Source organism: Staurois parvus, unplaced genomic scaffold (genome assembly GCF_062004578.1).
Source record: "Staurois parvus isolate SC_StPar_1 unplaced genomic scaffold, SC_StPar_1.0 ptg000017l, whole genome shotgun sequence".
NCBI lineage: Eukaryota > Metazoa > Chordata > Amphibia > Anura > Ranidae > Staurois > Staurois parvus.
In genome coordinates, this window is record NW_028317813.1 from 6,175,358 (window position 1) to 6,198,053 (window position 22,696).

Here is a 22,696-nt window from a genome sequence, read left to right on the forward strand (position 1 = left end):
CCGCGTCCCGTCCACTCTGATCCTCCTGTTCTTCTACACGCATTTCTCTCCCGCTCACTCCGACCTCCGCTCCGTCTCCACACAGCAGTGACGTCACTGGTTGCTAGACGCCAGTCGGGGCAGCCCTAGCAACCAGTTTACAGTAAATTAATTTTCATTACGAGACAGAGCCTAGGTGGGCCTTATTTTTGGGGGGATGCCTTATATTTCACTCAGAAGGAAACCTGTAAGTAGGTCTTATTTTCGGAGGATGTCTTATTTTCGGGGAAACACGGTAGTAAATGAGATTAGTTTGATTCCCTGCCAAAGTATCTTTCCATGATTACCTACACAATGGCCCATTTTGATTATTTGCTATCCCATAACTTTTACTACTTTTACATCCCCATTATGTCCTTCTTGAATATGAATAATAAACCTTACCGATACTATTCCAGTTTCAATTGATCTCAGATGTTCTTAAATGTGATCCTTCAACATTCTAATATTTTTACCAGTATAATAGTAGCCACAGGGGCACATCATGCGATAAACCGATCTTAATTATACAGTACAAGATACATGCAACATATTCATACACCAGGGATAATAGGCGCGTACCTTCAGGTGATTGGACACTGGCAAACTTTTAAGGAAATGCCGCCTAGGCTGCCTCCACGTGACGTGACGTGACCTCTCGCGTGCCCCCATCGGCGTGCACCCAGCAATCTCCGTGATTGATGTGTCCTATGGACACAGCTGATCACGTGATGTGGTAAAAGGCCAATCACAGCAGCCTTTTACCACGTGATCAGCTGTGTCCAATGGCACAGCAGATCACCAGGTAAATACGGTTGCCGGTTATCGTCAGCACATTCCTTACGCTGTCACAGCATGACGAAAGTACTGCCGATAGCCGACAGCTGTCAGAGGAGATCGGCACTGATCAGCAGGGCACTGATGATCAGTGCCCTGCAGTGTCCCCCCACCAGTTCCCAGCAGTTCCTCCCATCAGTGTCCAGAAGTGCTACCCACCAGTGCCCAGCAGTGCCTCCCATCAGTGGCCAGCAGTACCATTCACCAGTGCCCCCCAGCATTCCCTCTCATCAGTGCTCAGCAGTGCCGCCTATCAGTGCCTCCAGTCAGTGCCACCTGCCAGGGCTGTCAGTCAGTGCCTTCAGTCAGCACCACCCGTCAGTGTCGCCCATCAATGCCACCTTTCAGTGCCGCCTATCAGTGCAGCATCATCAGTGCCTGATGATCAGTGCCCAGCAGTGCCACCCATCAGTGCCCAGCAGTGCCACCCACCTGTACCCAGCAGTGCCACCCAACAGTGCCACCCACCAGTGTCATCAGTCAGTGCCGCCTATCAGTGCCCATCATTGCTGCATATCAGTGCAGCCTCATCAGTGCAGCCTCATCAGTGCCTATCCATGCCACCTCATCAGTGCTGCCTAGCATTGCAGCCTCATCAACACCCATCAGTGAAGGAGAAAAATTACCTGTTTGCAAAATGTCATAAAAGAAACAAAGATAAACTTTTTTTTTTTCAAATGTATTTTTCTTCTTTTGTTTATAGTACAAAAGATAAAACACCCAGTGGCGATTAAATACCACCAAAATAAAGCTCTATTTGTGTGAAAAAAATGATAAACATTTCATATGGGTACAATATTACATAACTTTGCAATTGTCATTCAAAGTGTGACAACGCTGAAAGTTGGCCTGAGCAGGAAGGGGGTATAAGTGCCCAGTTAGCAAGTGGTTAATGAGTCCCTTGCACCAGACCAGAACCCAGTTCTAACACCAATGTCTGCATTCAATTCTAGCTCTATTTAATGTATGCAACATGTTACCTACCTGACAAAAGCAGAATTTTCTGCATTTATGGCACAATTCCTTGGACATATTAGGACTCCAGTATCTTTGTCTAGGGCTCAGAAACACCCTACGACTTCTCCTACACCTGATTTGCCGGTTCTAAAAGACACAGATACAGATTGAAATTAAGAGGTTATTGAGGTATGTGGAAGATTTCTCTTCCCCAGAATGCTAACGTTGAAAAGCTCATTGCCACAGTCTGCAAGAACCTTGGCATTGTGCAGCCTGTCATTCATCTCCATACACCTTGGGGTCAAAGAAACCCCCATATCCCTGTTCTTGAACAGATAGAATGTGCAGTCTATGACAAATGGGTCATGCCAGGAAGGATTTTCACTCCCCCCAATGTCTTTGCCAACCTCTTTCCAGTGAAAAAAGAGTTTGCAAAGTGGGCTATTCCTGTGCTATCCCTGCTATGCAGCTAGCTCAGCTAGGACAATGAACAATCAACATGACCCATATTTTTCAGGGCTGGTACAGAGCAACTACAGCAATTGGTGTCTGCTCTGTTTTTTTTGTGTCGATGCCATAGAACAGGTCAAGAGACAAATTTCCATAGTGGCTCTAATATCCACATATTCTTAAGGCTTAAAGCTACCTTCAAAATGTGCCTTCCAGGAAAGATGTCTGTTTGGTGAGGCTCATGACCAATCTATCAAAGAGGTCACCAGAGGAAAGGTTTTAATTTTTACAAAGAAAGATTCCACAAACCTCTTCCTGAGGAACGCAGAGCTTCTCCGCTCTACCCAGGCTTGAACCTCAAAGCCTAAGTTCAGCCCTTCCTTTCATCTCAAGCCTTGGCACACAGAAGCCATAAAGTTTTCTCGAAAGCCCTCCACACAATGAAGGAACTCCCTCACTCCCAAGGGTCAGGGAAGTCTGTTACAGTTTGTTTCTTTCTGAGTCACAGATGTCCCAGACCTGTGATTTCAATCAGTGGTTGCAAGAGGATACAAAATAAAGTTTGAAGCTCTGCCCATTCACTACATTCTTTTTTTAAACAATCCAAAGACTGCTCAAAGGCTTTTAGATTTGGGAAAAGTCCTGAACACCTCTCTTTCCAGGGAGTTATGCCAGTACCTTCACAGGACAGGTTCAAAGGTCTCTACTCAAACCTGGTTATGGTATCAAATCCCACCAGGGATATTCACCCTCTTTTGGAGGGTGAATTCCTTCAAGTTCCAGAAGTCAGCATGGAAAATCCAAGGTCAGTAGTTGCCTCTCTGAAACAAAGGGTATATCTGTCATTAGTAAATATCCAAGATCAGCACTGTACGCTTTGCAGTAACAGAAAACCACCTCCAGTTTTTTACACTGCCCTTCAGCCCATCCTCTGCTCCCAGAGTGTTCACAAAGGCCTTAGCAGCTCTGTTGGCCCTGCTTAGAACCCAGGGCATTTAATTCACAGGCTAGACAACCTTCTTCTGAAGGACTCCTCTCCCAGTCAGTTGTCAGAAAATTTCCACAGGACCATTCAACCGCGCCAGGCTTTCAGCTGGGTGATCAATTTAAAAAAATATTTGCTCTCCAACCTTGGGTTTGGTCCTGGGCACATTCCCAAGTGAAAGTCTTTCTTCCTGAAAAGACAATTCTTTCTCTAATAGGTAATGCTTGAGAACTGAGATCCAAGAGGAATCCCACAGTGAGATTCTTTATGAGAGTTCTAGCTCTTATGGTTGCCTCCTTTGAAACTGGGCCTTTTGACAATTCCATTTAAGAACTCTCCAATAAAACATTTTGTTGGCTCTTTCCCTCGGTTTATCCATGTTCCTATCCAATCATTGACAGTTTAAGAAACATGGTCAAGAGAGGAAACCAAGCTCCCTATCAACATCCTGGAGTTCAGAGCAGTCAGGTTCTCCCTGCAGACACAAGGGACACACAATCCAGGTGCAGTGAAATAATACCAGAACTGGTGCCCCCTTACCGTAAAGAGCATTGCCTCATACTTCATAATGACAAGGTTCTCTTAAAGCAATAGTAAACTCCAGGTAAAAAACAAAAATAATAAAATCCCCTGCAAGGAAATATAATGTGCTAGTATGCATCGCATCCATGATAATGTGCTAGTATGCATCGTATACTAGCATATTATAAAGGACTTACCTTAAAACGAAGCCCTCCAGCATGCGAGTGGGCGTCACGGGCCATGGCAAGTACTCTGAAGGAACAACATGGCTACTCCATTCCTTCAGAGCACATGCGCTGGCTCTAATAAAGAGCAAATATCTCCTAAACGGTACACGTTTAGTTGATATTCATTTTACCTACAGGTAAGCTCTATCATAAGCTTACCTGTAGGTAAAAGTTAAAAATAGTTTACTTCCAATTTAAACTCAAGACCATCCTATCTTTAACCACTTGGTAACTGCGCTATAGCCGAATGACGGCTACAGCACGGTTACCCAGTTCTGGGAGGCTGTCATATGACGTCCTCCAAGAACGCGCCCCAGGGCCGTGCACCCGGTGATCTCCATGATCGCTGTGTCCTATGGACACAGCTAATCACGGGATGAGGTAAAAAGCCAGTCACAGCAGCCTTTTACCACATGATCAGCTGTGTCCAATGAAACAGCAGATCACTGAGTAAATACAGTTGCCAGTTATTGTCAGCACATTCCTCACGCTGTCACAGCATGACGAAAGTACTGCCGATAGCCGACAGCTGTAAGAGGAGATCGGCACTGATCAGCAGGGCACTGCTGATCAGTGCCCTGCAGTGTCCCCCCACCAGTGACCATCAGTTCCTCCCATCAGTGTCCAGAAGTGCTACCCACCAGTGCCCAGCAGTGCCTCCCATCAGTGGCCAGCAGTACCACCCAATGCACCTCATCAGTGCAGCTTATCAGTGCTGCCTATCCGTCTCACCTCATCAGTGCCCATCAGTGCTGCTTATAAGTGCAGCCTCATCAATGCACATCAGTGAAGGTAAAAAATTACTTCTTTGCAAAATTTTATAAAAGAAACAAAGAAAAATTTTTAAAAAAAAATTATCTCTCTTTTTTTGTTCATAGCGCAAAAATGAAAACACCCAGTGGTGATTAAATACCACCAAAAGAAAGCTCTATATGTGTGAAAAAAATTCATATGGGTACAATATTTCATGACCAAGCAATTGTCATTCAAAGTGCGACAAATTGGCCTGGGCACGAAGTGCCCAGTAGGCAAGTGGTTAAAAGGTGGTTTCAGTGTTCCAGCTCAATGCAAACATTAAATTTCCATCATTATGCCCTGCTCCTAAGCATTTCAAAGAAATTGTCTCATTGCCTGGATGTAGTTAGAGCCATTAGAGTATACCTCAAAACTAACGCTTCCATCAGACGAATGGATTCCCTGTTTGTTCCCTCCTTGATACCTTGCATGGGGCACCCTGCTTCAAAATTCATTATTGCCTTGGTGGATAAGGAACTTGATTGCAAGAGGTCTTAAGCAAAACCCTCATCCTTCGCTGTTTTGCGCCCAATCCACCAGATCAGTGGGAGTTTCCTGGGCATTTTGGCGTCAAATGCCAAAAAGTTTTACCAGATGGATGTCCATTCTTTTGCAGATGCAGCTTTTGGCTCTTGCAGCGGCACTCTGAACTTGGGTCTTTTAACCCCTGTTGCTTTTTGGGCCTGCTGGCAAAGTTCTGTTTTTCTAGTTGTTGCCCACCCTTAATATACATTGCTTGGGGATGTCCATGGTGTATTAATATGTTGCCTGTGTCCTTTTCTGTATGATTAGGACGAAAGGAAATTTGACTTACCTGTAAATTCCATATGTTGGAGTAGAATACAGGACACAGGCCACCCTCCTTTCCTTTTCTTGGTTTACTCTGCGTTGCATGCTACAACATTGAGGATTCATGGAGTGGGATAGGGTTATAGGGAAGGCGCCTCAGGGAGTTATGTTCTTAAAAGCTTATGTATCTGTATCCTATGGTGCATGAATATTGCCTGTGTCCTGGATTGTACTCCAAGATATGGAATTTACAGGTAAGTCAAAACTCCTTTTATCTTAATCATACAGTACAAGATACAGACTTGATACTTGCCACTGACAGTACACAGGACACCCCCCCTCTGTGCCCGTGTTACTCTGCATTGCTTGCCAAAAAAACACTGAGTGTTTTGATGAGTACTCGTTGAATGAAGTAGGGTTTTAGGGGAATGTCCTTAGGGTGTGTCTTTGAAAACATTGCAGTACTAGTACCAGTGTTCAATCACCTGAAGGTACTAGCATATAACCCAGGGTCTATGGATATCTTTACTGTACTCCAAGATATGGAAACTACAGGTAAGTCAAAATTCCTTTTATGTTGTGTGACAATTGATCAATTCCTGAAAGCAATGCATATATCCACACAATTTTATTTACTTTCATCATATAGGGGCCTACAGTGCAAGACCCACAGCAATAGTTACCTTTAGGGCACATGTCTGATAACCAATTTTTTCCTCTTCAGGTAATCCAAAAAATCATCTAACTGGTCCCTTTCACCACTTCATATAGAAAGGATATCAACCACATGAGATCCATGTTCTTATATATTTCATGAACTGGTCACCAGATGAAAAACCACTGGCAGTTAAACAGAAAGAGAAAGGCAAGAGAAGAGAAAGACAAACTACGGGACCTAGCAAATCTTCCCCTGAGTGCAGTTCCATAGCCCAGTTTTTAAACTGTTATATAAGGGCAAGGTACCTAAAAAGTAAAGTTTTCAAATGTCTTTTTTTTTCTCTTTAGAAATGCTTCAGCTCTACCACAATCTCCCCTTCCAAAGCAGCATGCTAAAGGACCACAGTATTCTGTGAGACCAGCAGATAATCTCCAGCGATTCCAAAAATACCCTGCCGTCACAGCTACTCTACTCATTCAGCAACACTCATGTTTCATGAGCAGGGAGCATAAGAGTGTTGATTGGAGCTACAATTAGACTGAAGTTCAGGTTGCACATAATGCTTTATAGCTAATTGTAAAGTTTAAGCTAGAGAAAGATATAGACAATGTTGAATCTGCCTTCCCAACAGACATTTCACCAGAAATTCATATATTTCAGCTACAGAAATATTAAAGTTTACCTATTACTAAAATTCACACTTCACTTAAGCAAGTGATGCATATGTTAAATGATGCTGCCTTTTAGTTTCCTCGTGTGAACGTAAACCTTATTTAGTTTATGTTGCCTACTAGGTGCATTGTGGACATTTCACATCATTAGAAAGTGCAGAGTCTGTTGTTTATTTGGTTTACAAACAGATAATTTTTAGTAAACTTGAAGTCAGAAAACAGAATTAAGAAACATTATGCACCGTAGCAAGAGGTAAGCTTGGTTTTACATATGTGGTCCACTATGGTGCCTTCACTTATGACTTTTTGCATTTGTATGTGTAAAAAAAATAAGTAAAACAACACTACAGTAGTGCAACTGCTTTTTCATTTTTTCTTTCAGCTTCTCTTCTCACAGTGTAACTGGAAAGAATATAAATCAGATACAGGCAAACCCTATTATTATAACTCTCAGACCAAGGAATCACGCTGGACCAAGCCCAAAGATTTAGAGGAACTGGAGGGTAAGAGATCTGCACTGATTCTGGTTAATCACATACAGTACTTCTATTCTTCACAATGGCTTGTTACATTGCAGTGCAGTATAAATACAGTTATCTACTAGTGGTAAAAGCATATGCTGGTGTTGTCCTCCTGATGTTCTCAACTATTTACACTATATTATATTATACATAGATGGCCACTATCACATTCAATTTTAGAATATTTTCATGCTTGTAGGTAATCTTTAGTGGCTGAGATGTTTGTGCTGCTTTGTTTAAATAGGCTAAATACCATAATGCATTTTTCAAGGCTCTCCACTCACATTCCCTTTTGTCTTTTTGTATTTCAATTGTTTATATTAATTTGTAACATTTCAACAAGACTCGAGCAACAAAACACACCCACACAGGTGCTATCAATGGCACATAAAAAGTGAAAAAAAAAAAAAACAACAGTGCTCTAACACCAACAGAGCAAAAGGCTATCCAACAGAGCAGGGGCTATCAATGGCACATAAATTACAAAAATAGTGATATAATACTGACAGTAGCTCAAACCAATGGCAGCTATCCACCGCCTCACAAAAGGCAAGCAAAAATAGAAAGGAAAAAAGAAGACAAGACCAGTAGCAGGGGTCCGGGAACGTCCACACCGAACAACATCACAAACCCAGACTAGCCGGGGGGAGCGTGGGAAAAGCATATGTCAACCACGGCTCCCATATTTTCAGAAATATCCATTTGAAGTCGTTACAGATACTCGACATCTGTTCATGGAGCATCAGAGTGGTCATACGGTCCCGCACCCCCTGAAGAGGAACAGACAGGCTCTTCCATGCCTGAGCAATTGTTTTAGTTGCCGACAAGAACAAATAGGAAGCCAACTTCTGCTGGTGAGCCAACAGGCCCAGTATGGGACAATGAAGCAAAGCGTACCGAGCATACCAGCGTATGGAGATATAGAACAAGGTGAAAAGGAGGCCAAAAAAAACAAGACCAAAAACAAATCAGTTACAGGCATGACCACCATATATGCATCACATCTTCACGATGACCACAACCCTGATAGCAGTGATCACTGCAGGCAGGGTTTGCCTGGGCCAAACGAGCCGGGACCCAGTACCTGTCAGGGAGCGAGGAGCCAGACACACAAGGAGGTGCAATTAAAGGTAGGTTTATTTACACAGAAACAAGGCAAGAGTCTATGCAAGTCCGACAGCAACAGCAGATGATTTGGTAGGACAGAAGATCTCCTGCCGAGGTCGTCTTCCAGGATAATCAAGTCGAGAACTAGCGGGAATCGTAGCCAAAGCCGGGGTCAGAAGCCAGGAAGAATGGTCGCCAGAGTCGGTGTCAGAAGCCAGGAGGAGTCTTAGCCAAAGCCGAGTCTGTATCCAGGAGAGCAAAGAGTTAACTGAACAGGAGCTTGCTGCTGTGCAACAGACAGGACACGAATGCAATGGACAGCTGCAAACAGCAGACTTAAATGTGATAAGCCGCCACCTCCTGGGAGGAGCCGCAGAGGGCTGAAAGCATAAAGGATCCCACAATGCTTTGCAGACACCTAAAATGGATGCCAGCACATGGAGCAGAACAAGCCCTGAGGAAAGGTAGGACCTTGATAGTACCAACAAAACAATACTTTGTATGCCAACTCCAGCGCGGTTGTATTAGCTGAAAATTTAGCTATAAACAACCAGGCCCTATTCCAGTCCTCCAGATCCATGACCTCCCCCAGGTCACGCTCCAACTGAGTGACATATGAGAGAGAAGTAAGCGGCGAGCGTCTATTCAGAGATGCATAAAGAAGGGAAATAAGGCCTGGGGCGCCCGGACGCTGTTGGCAAAGCTGTTCAAAGGCATATTTCTGATACAGGAAAGCAGAAGTGCCGCTCAGTGAGGTCTGCCAATGCCGCAATTGAAGGTAACAAAAAAATTCCATCTGAGGGGCATCCTGTGACTCCCGAAGAGAATTCCAGGTGGGGATGGAATGAGAAGTCAAAAAATGTCAGAGTTGCAAAAAACCATTGGCCACCCACCAAGAGTACGCCCTTGGTTGATCTAAACCCAGCGGGAAGAGAGGATTGTTAATAATTGGGAGCAAGGGTAAGAAAGGTGACATCAAGCCACTAGAGTAGCGTACCGAGTCCCACACTTGTAGGCCATGAAGCAAAATCGGACTCAGTATCATAGTGCGTAGGGCAGGGGGGAGCCATAGAAGTGTCGATGTCACAATAGGGGCACAATTAGGTGGTTCCAGCAGGACCCAGAGAGGGACGTCAGAGGAAGCATGCAACATAGGCAGTGGGGCAATCTGGCTCGCCTGATAATACTTAGTTACATTTGGCACCCCAAGACCTCCCTGAAGTCTATGGACAAAAGTGTATTTCTGGAGACTCTGGGGCGCCTGTCAGCCCAGATAAATCACATAATCCTCACCTGAATCAACCGAAGGAAATGAGGAGGACACTGCACTGGGAGGGTGCGGAAATAGTACAACAATTTAGGCAGCATTGTCATTTTCACTGAATTAACCCGTCCTATCCAAGACAAGTACGAAAATTGCCAGGAGTGCATAAGAGAGTGAAGCAATGGATAATAATTTGCAGCAAAGAACCATAGGTGGGGGTCAAGCGAATGCCTAGGTATTCAAGTGAAGAGGAAGTGTAAGGGATTTCCGGCAAGAAGAATCGCAATCGGGAACGCGCATGCACGAAAGAGATCCCGCAGAAGAATTGCCAGTTGTGCGCAGGCACGCAGGAATGCGCGATCATGCACATGCACATGCACGTGCACACACACGGTGAAGATTGGCGCCAGATGGGCTATTTAAGGAGGGCATCTGCTCAAGTTCAGTGCTGACTGGTCTTCAGCTCCCCCTGTGTCCTGCTTGCTTCTGTACGATTCCTTTGTTGCTGACCCAGCTTGTTCCTGACCCGACTCCGGTTACTCTTCTGCTCCTGGTTCCTGACTTCGGCTCTGCTCCTAACTTTGGCTTTTCCTTCTGATTCTGTACTGCGCTGCCCGACTGTTGATGACCCAGGCTATCCTATGACCCTGCTCCTGTCCTGTGTCCTGGCTACCTACCTTGCTCTGCTGCACATCGGGCACTACACAGAACCTGCTCTGTCTGCTCAAATCAGAAGATACGCTGCCTACCAAGGTCACCACCTGCAAGAGCCGAAAGCAACAACCACTGGTGCTCTTGTCCCACTGGTCCCTAGACTCCCTCTATTCCAACCTCATCAGGGTCAGGGCTAGTGACACAAGTGAGGCCGACCTCGCCAATTCAGTCTCCCATCAGGTACGTGACAGTACCAGTCAGCCAATGATGGAGTCTGAAAGGGAGGCCTCGCAACTGGGGGACATTCGCCATTCAGTAACTACCTTGTTCAACGTGATACACGATTTACAAAAAAACTTTGAACACCTGGAGAGTAAACTGCGAACCGACTCCACTGTTCTCATAGACACAGATCCCATGGCCACCTCTGATGCAGTCATTCAAACAGAGACCAGTATGATCTTTGAAACCTCTGCCCTACCGGAGCCCCGGGTGCCTACACCTGAGTTCTTTACAGGGGACCGCAAGAAGTTCAGGACTTTTCGTAACTCCTGTGAGTTATATTTTTCCCTGCTCCCCAGGACCTTCTTGTCATCTAACACTAAGGTGGGATTTGTTATGAAATGAACCCCAGTCCTGGGCTTACCATCTCCGTGAACAACAGGATCCGACCCTAGCTTCAGTGGACTTATTCTTTACAGCGATGGCACAAATCCATGATTACCCCTTGCGGCACCAAACCGCTGAAACTATGCTCAGTAGGCTGCAGCAAGGCCAGAGACCTGTGGAAGAATATGTCACTGACTTCCACATTTGGAGTTCCGATACTCAGTGGAACAAATCTGCTCTCCGCTATCAGTTCTGCCTCGGTCTTTCAGATACCCTGAAGGATGAGCTGGCCGAGTGGGGGTACCAACCAGATTGGAGAGTCTGATAGACATGACAATTCATATTAACCGATTCTGATATGCTCCGAAATTGGTCCCTCTACGAATGTTGTTTCATCAGAATCACCCACCAACCCAGCTAGGAGAAGTTTCTGGAGACCGCAGTTATCTGCAGCAGAACGCCTTCGTTGGCAGAAGTCCAACCTCTGCTTCTACTGTGGTGATGCAGGTCATTTCGTGGCTACCTGCCCGGCCAAATCTCCCAACTGTTTCTACATGATGCACCCTCAAGGGGCAAGCCGGACGCATCTCTCTTTTCATCTGCAGCTACAGCTGGCCAAAAGGACAATCATGGTCCCAGCCATCATAGACTCAGGGTCTTGTAGCTGTTTTATGGATGCTCACTTCGCCACTCAAAACCAGATTCCACTCCGTACCAAAGCACAAAGACTTGCAGTTTATCTGGCAAACGGATCTGGTATCAGTTCTGGCCCTGTAACACAGGAAACCGTGCCAATATTCTGCTATTCAGGACACCAGGAATTCCTATGTCTCGATATTATTACCTCCCCGATTTTTCCGGTTATTCTCGGCATACCGTGGCTAAAAACCCACAACCTAACCATCAATTGGTTGTCTGGAGAAATCTTCTTCCCTTCAGAATATTGTCTGACTCACTGTACTCCTAAAGAGACAGGTGTGACGACTCCTCTTCTCAGTATTCACTCGGACCCTGAAACCATGAAACTTGTTCCTGTAGTATATCACGAGTATCTGGACGTGTTCAATAAGAAAAGTGCCAACATCCTTCCTCCTCATCATTCCTACAACTGTCCAATTGAGCTCCTGTCCGGCGCCGAAATTTCTTTCGGTAGAATTTATCCCTTATCCGAAGCTGAATTAGAGGTCCTCCAGGAATATATAGACGAGAGTTTGGAAAAAGGCTTTATTCGGCCTTCTACATCACCAGCAGGAGCTGGCATCTTTTTTGTTGAGAAGAAGGATCACACTCTTAGACCTTGTGTTGATTACCGTGACCTAAACAAGATAACGGTCAAGAATCACTATTCCCTTCCACTGATCCCTGAATTATTTCAAAGGCTGCGAGGAGCATGCTTCTTCTCAAAGCTGGACCTGAGGGGCACCTACAACCTAGTGAGAATTCGGGAAGGTGACGAGTGGAAGACGGCCTTCCGAACCCAATTCGGGCACTTCGAATATTTGGTAATGCCTTTTGGTCTCTGTAATGCCCCAGCAATCTTCCAACACCTGGTAAATGATATATTTCGAGACTATCTGGATCTATTTCTTATTGTTTATCTGGACGACATCCTGGTTTTCTCCGGTTCCATAGAAAGTCATCGGGACCACGTAAAGAAAACTCTGGATAGACTTCACCAGCTTCGCCTTTACGCAAAAGTCGAGAAATGGGAATTCGAGAGGTAATCCATCCAGTTCCTCGAGCTTGTGATCACTTCCGAGGGCTGCTTGCTTCTGTACGAATCCTTTGTTGCTGACCCAGCTTGTTCCTGACCCGACTCCGGTTACTCTTCTGCTCCTGGTTCCTGACTTCGGCTCTGCTCTTGACTTTGGCTTTTCCTTCTGATTCTGTACCGCGCTGCCCGACTGTTGATGACCCCCGGCTATCCTATGACCCTGCTCCTGTCCTGTGTCCTGGCTACCTACCTTGCTCTGCTGCACATCGGGCACTACACAGAACCTGCTCTGTGTGCTATTACGGTGCTCAAATCAGAAGATACGCTGCCTACCAAGGTCACTACCTGCAAGAGCCGCAAGCAACAACCACTGGCGCTCTTGTCCCCATGGTCCCTAGACTCCCTCTATTCCAACCTCTAGCTAGTGACACAAGTGAGGCTGACCTCATCAATTCTGTCTCCCTTCAGGTACGTGACAGGAAGCCCATTTGTAAGGGAAGTGGGATTGTAGGCGCGTAACCAAATCTGAGGTCAAAGTAATATTGAGAGCGACAGTCTTATCCAAATTAATACAGAGACCTGAAATCAAGGAGAAACGCGCAAGAACCTGTTGAAAATTTGGGAGCATCATCAGGTGATTAGTGAGAGTCAAGAGGGCATCATCCTGTAAAAAGGCTCAACTTGCACTCCTGTCCTGGAACACCCGATATATTACAATCAGCCCGAAGCGCTAAAGCCAGCGGCTCAAGCGCCAGGACAAGGAGAGCCGGGGACAGGGGGACTGCCTGTCTCGTCCCTCGCCAAAAATAAAGGGATCTGAGAAATACCCAGCAGGGGAAGAATACAAGGCTTGAATACAAGAGAGAACAGAGTCCCCAAAGCCCCAACGAGACAGCACAAACCGCAGATATTCCCAGTATAGAGATATACTGTATGTCTAAGGAAAGTAAGAATCCTGGGATTTTCTGCTGTTGTAGAAGGTGTACAAGGTGGACCACTTTATGAACCTTATCACCCGCCTGCCTCCCGGGGATGAAAGCTACTTTGTCCCTGTGGACCAGACTACGCTAATATTTATTGATACAAAGACTGAGGATCTTTCCCAATATCTTCAGATTTTCATTAAGAAGAGAAATGGTCTGAAAGGCTTGCGGTTCCTGCACATCATCTGTTGTCTTAGGAATCATTGAAATATGAACCCTGAGCACGTCTGGAGAGGGCAAAGAGCCCTGTCGTAACCTGCCAGGGCCCGGAGCCGCGGTGAACCGTAGAGATTTGATAGCTTGAAGCACTTCCGATACGGTTACACCGGCTTTGAGGGCCATCTGCGCCGCTTCGGACAATCCAGGAAGTCGGAGGTCTTGAAAGAAAGCCTCTGCCTGAGCTACAGGGAAGGGATCTTGTTTAACGTAAAGGTGTGAAGGGAAGTCCGTGAAATGGGAAACAATCTGCTGGGGATTGGAAGTACAGCCACCCGCAGGAAGTCGCAACCGGATTGGTTTGTAGGGTTTCCCCACAGAATTGAGTTTCCTGGCCAGCATCGGACCCGGCCTATTAGCACAGGAATAAAATGTATGTTTGATCCAACGCAGGGCCTGTTCAGCCTCCGAAGAAGCAAGTAGGTCCAACTCTGCAGCCAGAGTGTCCCGTGTGCGTTTATGGGCTGCGGATAGGAGCGACTTCCAAAGAACAGCCGCATAGGCCAATAGAGAGTGAAGATCCAAAAGACAGCGCTCCCGCTTCCGAACTGCTGACAGCTGTATAATGTGAATCCACACCGTGGCTTTATGCGCCTCCCACAGGGATACTGCTGAAGACACAGATCCCGAGTTTTCCGCAAAGTATGTATGTAAGAAAGATTCTATTTGTTGGCAAGTAAACTGAGTGGTCAATAAAGATTTGTTAATGCACCAGCCTCCCCAAGAGGGCAAGGAGTAGAAATTGAGGCTGGGGCTTCAGATGCGGCCTCCGGCGGGTAGGCCCCAAATTCCTGCCGAGCACTGGAGGCATGGGCGACCCCCATTTTCTTGCCCATCGGGGTGGTGGATGGCAGCAATCTGGGGGAGGCTGGAGGGAAGCTGGTCGACCCCCCCTGAAGGCCGGTCGGCGGATCGGCCTATGTGTCCGGTGGCCGAGGAGCAGGCTTACAGTGCAGCCATATGCGGATGCTGCTCACGAGCGCCCCCCTTTGTCTTTTTGACACTGTTTAAGGTTGTATCTCGCATTTTTGCACATTTCTGGCTGATGCTTTTGACTTAACCGCTTCCTGTCTGCCCTATAGCAGAAGTACTGCTACAGGGCGACATGGGTGCGCAAAGTCACAAATATATACGTGATTTTGCAGTTCTACCCTACCCACACCGCCATTCGCGGCTGTCACCCGGCAGCCGATGATTGCGGAGCATCTCCGACGGGGGGGAGAACTGTTTGTAAACAAAACAGTTTTCTCCCGTCAGCTCCTGCACACTGCTTTGCATGGCTGTACACACCACAGCCATGCAAAGCAGTGTACTTACAGTAAAGTACACAGACACAGCCCCTAGTAAAACAGCACACAGCACACTGTTAACCCTTTGATTGGCCCACATGTTAATCCCTTCCTGCCCAGTGCCATTAGTAGAGTATCAGTGCTTTTTATTAACACTGATCACTGAATTGGTGTCACTGGGAATGTCAGTGACACCAAGTCAGTTCCCCCCATTATCAGAATGCCTGCCGCAGTCCCGCTAATTGCCGCCATTACTAATTGAAAAAAAAAAATCCCAGAATATATACCGCCATTTGTAAACGCTATAACTTTCATGTAAACCAATTAATTTACACGTATTGGGATTTTTTTTTAGCAAAGACATGCAGCAGAATACATTTTGGCCTAAATTTATGATGAAATTTTATTTTTCACATTTTTTTACTGGACATGTTTAATAGCTAAAAGTCAAAAATATTGGGTTTTTTTTTCAAAATTGTCGGTCTTTTTTTTTTATAGCGCAAAAAATAAAAAACACACAGGCGATCAAATACCACCAAAAGAAAGCTCTATTTGTTTGGAAAAAGGACGTACATTTCATTTGGGTGCAGCGTTGCATAATGGGCAATTGTCAGTTAAAGTAACGCAGTGCCATAATGCAAAAAATGGCCTGGTCAGGAAGGGGGGAAATTCCTCTGGAGGGAAAGTGGGTAAAGAAGAAATAAAAGCAAAATGTTTTTATTTTAGATAGAGTAGGGGAGGGTTATAACTGTCAGTTTTTTGTGTACCATTGGAAAGATTTCCTTTCAGTTGATTTCCTGTCCTATAGTGAAAACAAGCAGTGAGAAGAAATCCCGTCACAATTAGAGAATCCCTTTGTCACCAGGGTCACCAAAATGAATGTGGAAGATTTCCTCTCTATTACTTAGTGACAACGGTAAACATGTCAAATATAGCAGGTGAATCTCCCTAATGGGGGTACAGACAGCAATATAAAAAACCTGACAGGTGTTCTAGTCCCAATCCACTCTATTCAAAACGAATAAAAAAAAAGATTTTGGCCTTTAGTTATACCTTAAAAAGGAGGTTTTGAACTGTCTGGCACGGCATGTTATTTGAAGGAAAGCCTATTAACGAAGTGTAGTTAAAATATGTTCCTTTCCAATAGGTGGCCAAGACCCCCCCCCCATTACACAACATAAACAATTTAAAACCTACCATAACGTTGGGACCACACATCTGCGGTGTGGTAATGCATGGGCTGCCTAACACATCAAAAAAGGTGCACATAATATTTATTTGTAACACAGTGTGCACCACAATGCAAAGTAGTTTGTTACTGTGCTGTGCCAGAATGCACATTTGTTGGCAAGGTGGGTTGGGGTGTCATTAGGAATGAATGGCACTGCAGCGCACCAACACAGAAAACGTGTTTTCACACACTGTGGTAACTTCTGAAATCAGTTTTTTCTTTGTACATTAACTTCTGAATTAGCACAGCGGATTAGTGTGAACATGGCCTTAAAATCTCGTGTGTTGGACCTCCTGTTAACACATTCAGTTCCATAAATGTCTTCTAACAAATATTTTCACTCTACAGGGCTTCTCCTGTTACAGACCCCCAGGCTGGAATGTCATAAATGTGCCAGAATTCTGATTGTGCTCTGCCACCTTTTTACTAAGCGCTACCTCTTTTGCCAGTAGGAATGACCGTTCATACATGATGGAGACTGTTAAACAGAATGTACATTTGTAGGATCCATTCTGGAGCAAACTTCTGCTTTATGTAAAAATGTACAGTTGCAAGAAAAAGTATGTGAACCCCTTGGGATTACGTGGAGTTTTGCATGAATTGGGCATAAAATGTGCTCTGAACGTCATCTAAGTCACAACAATAGAAGAACACGGTCTGCTGAACATAATACTACACAAACATTAGATGTTGCCATGGTTTAATTGCACATAACATGTAAACATTCACAGTGCAGGGAGGAAAAAGTATGTGAGGCCCTAGCTTAATGACTTCTCCCAGAGCTAATTGGAGCCAGGAGTGAGCCAACCTTGACTCCAATCAGTGTGATGATATTGGATGTGTTGCTGACAGCTGTCCTGCACTTAAAAAACACGCACCTGTTTTGGGTTTACTGGTTTCAAGAAGCACTGCCTGATGTGAACCATGCCTCGCAGAAAAGAGCTCTCAGAAGACCTACGATCAAGAATTGTTGACTTGCATGAAGCTGGAAAGGGTTACAAAACTATCTCCAAAAGCCTTGATGTTCATGTGTCCACGGTAAGACAGACTGTCTACAAATGGAGAAAGTTTAGCACTGTTGCTACTCTCCCAAAGCGTGGTCGTCCTGTAAAAATGACTGCAAGAGCACAGCGCAGAATGCTGCATGAGGTAAAGAAGAATCCCAGAGTGTCAGCTAAAGACCTACAGAAATCTCTGGCACATGCTAACATTTTTGTTGACACATCTACAATAAGGAAAACATTAAACAAGAATGGAGTACATGGGAGGACACCACGGAGGAAGCCATTGCTGTCCAAAAAGAATATTGCAGCACGTTTGAAGTTTGCAAAAGAGCACCTGGATGTTCCACAGCACTAATGGCAAAATATACTGTGGACAGATGAAACCAAGATTGAGTTGTTTGGGAAGAACACACAACACTATGTGTGGAGAAAAAAAGGCACAGCACACCAACATCAAAACCTCATCCCCACTGTAAAACATGGCGGAGGGAGCATCATGGTTTGGGGCTGCTTTTCTGCCTCAGGGTCTGGACGGATTGTTGTCATTGATGGGAAAATGAATTCCAGAGTTTATCAAGACATTTTGCAGGAAAACGTACGACCATCTGTCCGCCAACTGAAGCTCCGCAGAGGATGGGTGATGCAACAAGACAATGACCCAAAGCATTTAAGTAATTCAACAAAACAATGGCTGCAACAGCACAGAATACGCCTTCTGGAGTGGCCCAGTTAGAGTCCTGACCTCAACCTGATTGAAATGCTGTGGCATGACCTTAAGAGAGCGATTCACACCAGACATCCCAAGAATATTGCTACACTGAAACAGTTTAGTGAAGAGGAGTGGTCCAAAATTACTCCAGATCGTTGTGCAGGTCTGATCTGCAACTACAGGAAACGTTTGGTTGAGGTTATTGCTGCCAAAGGAGGGTAAACCAGTTATTAAGTTCAAAGGTTCACATACTTTTTCCTCCCTGCACTGTGAATATTTACATGTTATGTGCAATTAAACCATGGCAACATCTAATGTTTGTGTAGTATTATGTTCAGCAGACTGTGTTCTTCTATTGTTGTGACTTAGATGACGTTAAGAGCACATTTTATGCCCAATTCATGCAAAACTCCACGTAATCCCAAGAGGTTCACATACTTTTTCTTGCAACTGTAACTATAATGTTCTATCATAATCTTATCTGCAAAATGACTATTGGCATCAGAGGTGTCAGATAGTAAGAATTGTCTATATTGGTCCTAGGAACCAGCCAAGTCCTTCTCATTTTATAATGTGAATTAGAATGATTAAAGTGAATTTTGGTTTCTGTAAATTCATAAAGTGCAGTGTCTGGAATATGTTTAGTTAAATAAATATTGGTCTCTTTAGAAGTGGACTGTATCGTTCAGATTATGTACGGCAGTATGACTAAAGTGTATGTTTACTTTGCAGTTTTGATAAAACAAGAGGAAGAAGCCAGGTGAGTGATGGATCATTATTAATTTAAATTTGTTACCTACTTATCTGCAAAGTAATAGTATTTTTAATCAATGGTCTTTAAAGAGTAACTCTTGTTGAGAAAAAACCTTCCCTTCTGGGTGATCTCATTGCAAGGATTTTACCAAACTTTGTTGTAGATTCCTTCCTTTTGTTATTCTGAAGAAATAGCAGTTTGTTTGTCTGTGTCCATGAGCTGAGTGAATCTGTATGGGAGTGATTATCAATTAGCTGCTGCACCTGCAGGGCTCTAATGAGGAAAATGGCAAGGACTGCATCCCTTTTGACGTAATTTCCTTTTGGGAGTATCTCAACAAAAATAAAATTTTTGTTGCAGAGGATACCCAAAAATATGACTTGTATCTCAGTGCAGACTTCAGGGAAAATTGAAAAATTAATAAGCCAATCACACAAGCAGGAAATAACATTTCTGTGGGTGTTCTGTATACCATCTTTGTACAGAACACCTCTAGGCTGCCATATTGCATTGCATTTACATAAAATTACAGCTCGGCAGATTGAAAAGGAAAGGTAATTTTTAACAACATTCAGTTACAATTGTTGCAATTGTGTATACTATTTTTTCCCCACAAAAGAGGAGTTGCCCTTTAACAGCTGGTTCACACTTTAGTGGAAAGCTGCGTTTTTCCACACTAATAAAATGCAGCTCTATGCAAGAGCACACAGAAAACAGTGGTTTTCTGTGTATCTTGTTCACACTTCCTCGCAGCTGTCATCTGCGGGGCAGAGCAGTGTGGAAAAATCCAATATGGCTGCACTTGTCCACAGCACTCCATAGGTCTGTGCGACCTTGCATTTTTTTGTGCAGTCCCTCAGTTCAGCAGAGTGGCCGTGCATAGAAATCTCACCCTGTGACAAAAAAAGGGGAAAAAGTGCCTTGTAAAAACATGAGGCACTGCACTCTTCTGCCAACAGCTGCAATCACTGCCCAGAATTGTTTTCTCTGTGGGTAGTGTGAACATACCCTAATGCCCCGTACACACTGTAAGAAAATCGTCCGAAAATGTTTATACGAGGATCGATCGTCCGATAATCGGGTCGTTAGTACACAGCTTTCGAGAGATGATCACGACAATTCATGCAACAATATCCAAAGAGAAAAGCGCAAAAATTTTTCTCGTATGATACCAGATTGTATGATTTTTGTTTAATCAGTACAGTAGTCATCTAAAAATACAATACAAATACATGACATCACTTTCAAAATTCTTTTCTTTCGTACAAGAATTTTCGTATCTTTAGTAACCTTTTCACTTTCGATGTGAGACTAGCAAGCGAAAAAAAACGGGCAGTCGTTTGTCTGATATTCTCATGGTGTGTACGGGGCTTTAGGCAGGTGTTTGTTTCACATAGTTAAGCTTTATTGACAGATATATCAAAAGAGAGCCCATGGCACACATTTTCAACATCTGCAAATCACCCTTAACCACCAGGTCTGATAGGGTGTACTGAACAAAGGAGTCTGGTACATATCTTTGCTTTAATTAGAAATGGCTTTGTGCTTTGTCAACTTGAATGTTTCATGATATGTTCAGTCAGCTCTCTCCCATACTTTTCAGTTGATTCTACCAATGGGTAAATGGTGGCTGCAGTCACAGCCTGTTTATGCATGCAAGTGCATATAGCATTGTCTAATAGTTATCTGAAGGGTGATACTGATACATTTCTGAGCTTCAGAAGCAATAATGATTGTATAGTGAAATTTGTTGCATCAGTCTTTTGTAAGTCTGGTAAGTTGTGAAGAAAATTGGATCCCAGCACACCTTCATTGCAAGAAAACAGCAATCCATCTCTTGGCTTATCACTCTTGTGGAGACACCCTCATATCTATTGCCTGCTTTAGTCTGTTGATATGCTAAGCCATAACAAGTTCTCAAGTTCAGTAAACCTTAAAGTACACTAAATCTTCTTTTATTGGTGGTTTGACTTGCTGCACTTTATACATAACCAATGCTTTTTGCACTTCTTTATTGGGTATGCTCCAAAACAACGCAGGATTCTTTGTATACATAATTATAACAAGTGTTAATGTTTGAAAGAAATGGAGTTAAAGTTGTACATATGTAAATGGAAGCCTGTGCATATATATGCACGTTGTGCGTACAGTATGTAAGTGGAATCCTTAGCTACTGAATTGTATAAACAACAAACTTTTTATATATGAAATAATAAGAATTAATAATAAATATTCCATATTTCAGAAATTGCCTGACCTAAAGCGATATTTTCACCCAACAAAAATGTAGTATATTGCAGTTTACCAATTCTTGGATGTGGTGGTTGCATTCGTTTTCTCTTGTAGGCCTTACTTTATTCGATATTTTACCTGGTGGTGATCTTGCCAGTAACATACTTCCTGTCTTAGGGTGTCTGCATTCTGGATGAAGTAGTACAGCAAATACCTTTGGACAGCAGTATTGTCAGTCTGGGGAGAGGGTAGCGATGTACCAGCAGATTTAGATGGACTAACAAACTGAAGATGAACTCCAGCTAACACTTTTTAAGCAGTTGCTACAAAGTTTATTTCCTTTTGGGATAAAAGTTTTACGTAAATTAATAAAAGAAAAACATTGTAAGCACCACTGTTGGTGTTAAATGAGTTGTCTCAACCCTCTAACTGCAGCTTCGTCTGGATAGCTTGGTCTGTTAGAGTATGTTGAAAAATAACAGAATGATTGGATCATTGGGTGAAAATAAATGAAAAAAGATTTTAAAAAAAGAGAACTAATGGAGCCACCACATCTAAGAATTGGTGAGCTGCAATTTAAAAAAATTTTTGGGGGGGTTTATTATAGCTTTAAACAATATAAGTTTTATTTAGCTCATTTCTTAGGTGGAAGCATAGTGAAAAAATATATATACAAAAATATGTACAAACCACTACTGTATATATTCAGTTTAATATTATTTATTGCTGCTCAGTTTAAAAGAATATGTCACATTTCATTGACAGCAGTTATTCTTAATGATAGGCAATATGAATGTAAGTTTGGTGCGGTGCATTAAAAAATTCTGCATGTTGCATCTTTGATGTGCTTTCATCAAAACGCAAATTATATAGAGTACAATGGTGACACATGTAAAATGCAGTCGAAATACAAGACACCTAAAATGCATCACACAGGTGTGAACCAGGCCTTAATACTATTATCTGAATAGCCACTACATATGGTGTTAAAGCATAGTAGAAACAACTTATAGCCATATTAGTCATCTAAAATAGATACTATGGATTTGTCTTCTGCTTACCTGCCGTATTACTGGTTTGGAGATCTAATTCCCTTAAGTACATAGATTTCTACATTCAGAAAGTTTCTAGCACATGGCACCTTTATTTTGTGAGATACTATAATTCATTCTATTAGACATAAATTACTGTTAGATGTACAAAAATAACCATAGCCTCTTTCCTATGTTAGAATTGACCATGAGAATCAGTCTGCTGCATCTAGTCCTCATTCTACAGCACCTTCTTCTGAAACTGAAATGACACCTACAGAGGAGATAAGAGTCATACAGCCCAGCGTTCCAGAACCCACTGACGCCCCTGAGATAGAAGCTATGCAGGAAGACTCCACAGTTTGCCAGAAAGAGATCTCTAATAGGTAATGCTGCCCTTACATTAATGCCAATAAACTCACAATTTTAGTAATTGGCTTACAGAGAAAAAAATTCAAAAAAGGATGTA

General features: G+C 43.6%; 1 protein-coding gene across 1 annotated transcript in view; it reads left to right on the plus strand.

Annotated features, from left to right (window-relative positions):
- PRPF40B (pre-mRNA processing factor 40B) overlaps positions 1 to 22,696 on the plus strand; it is a 162,042-nt gene that overhangs the window by 55,372 nt on the left and 83,974 nt on the right. Inside the window, exons 9-11 of the mRNA XM_089679247.1 lie at positions 7,292 to 7,412; positions 18,943 to 18,970; positions 22,428 to 22,613. Of these exons, the coding sequence (XP_089535373.1) occupies positions 7,292 to 7,412; positions 18,943 to 18,970; positions 22,428 to 22,613 (335 nt within the window). The remainder of the gene's footprint in view (positions 1 to 7,291; positions 7,413 to 18,942; positions 18,971 to 22,427; positions 22,614 to 22,696) is intronic.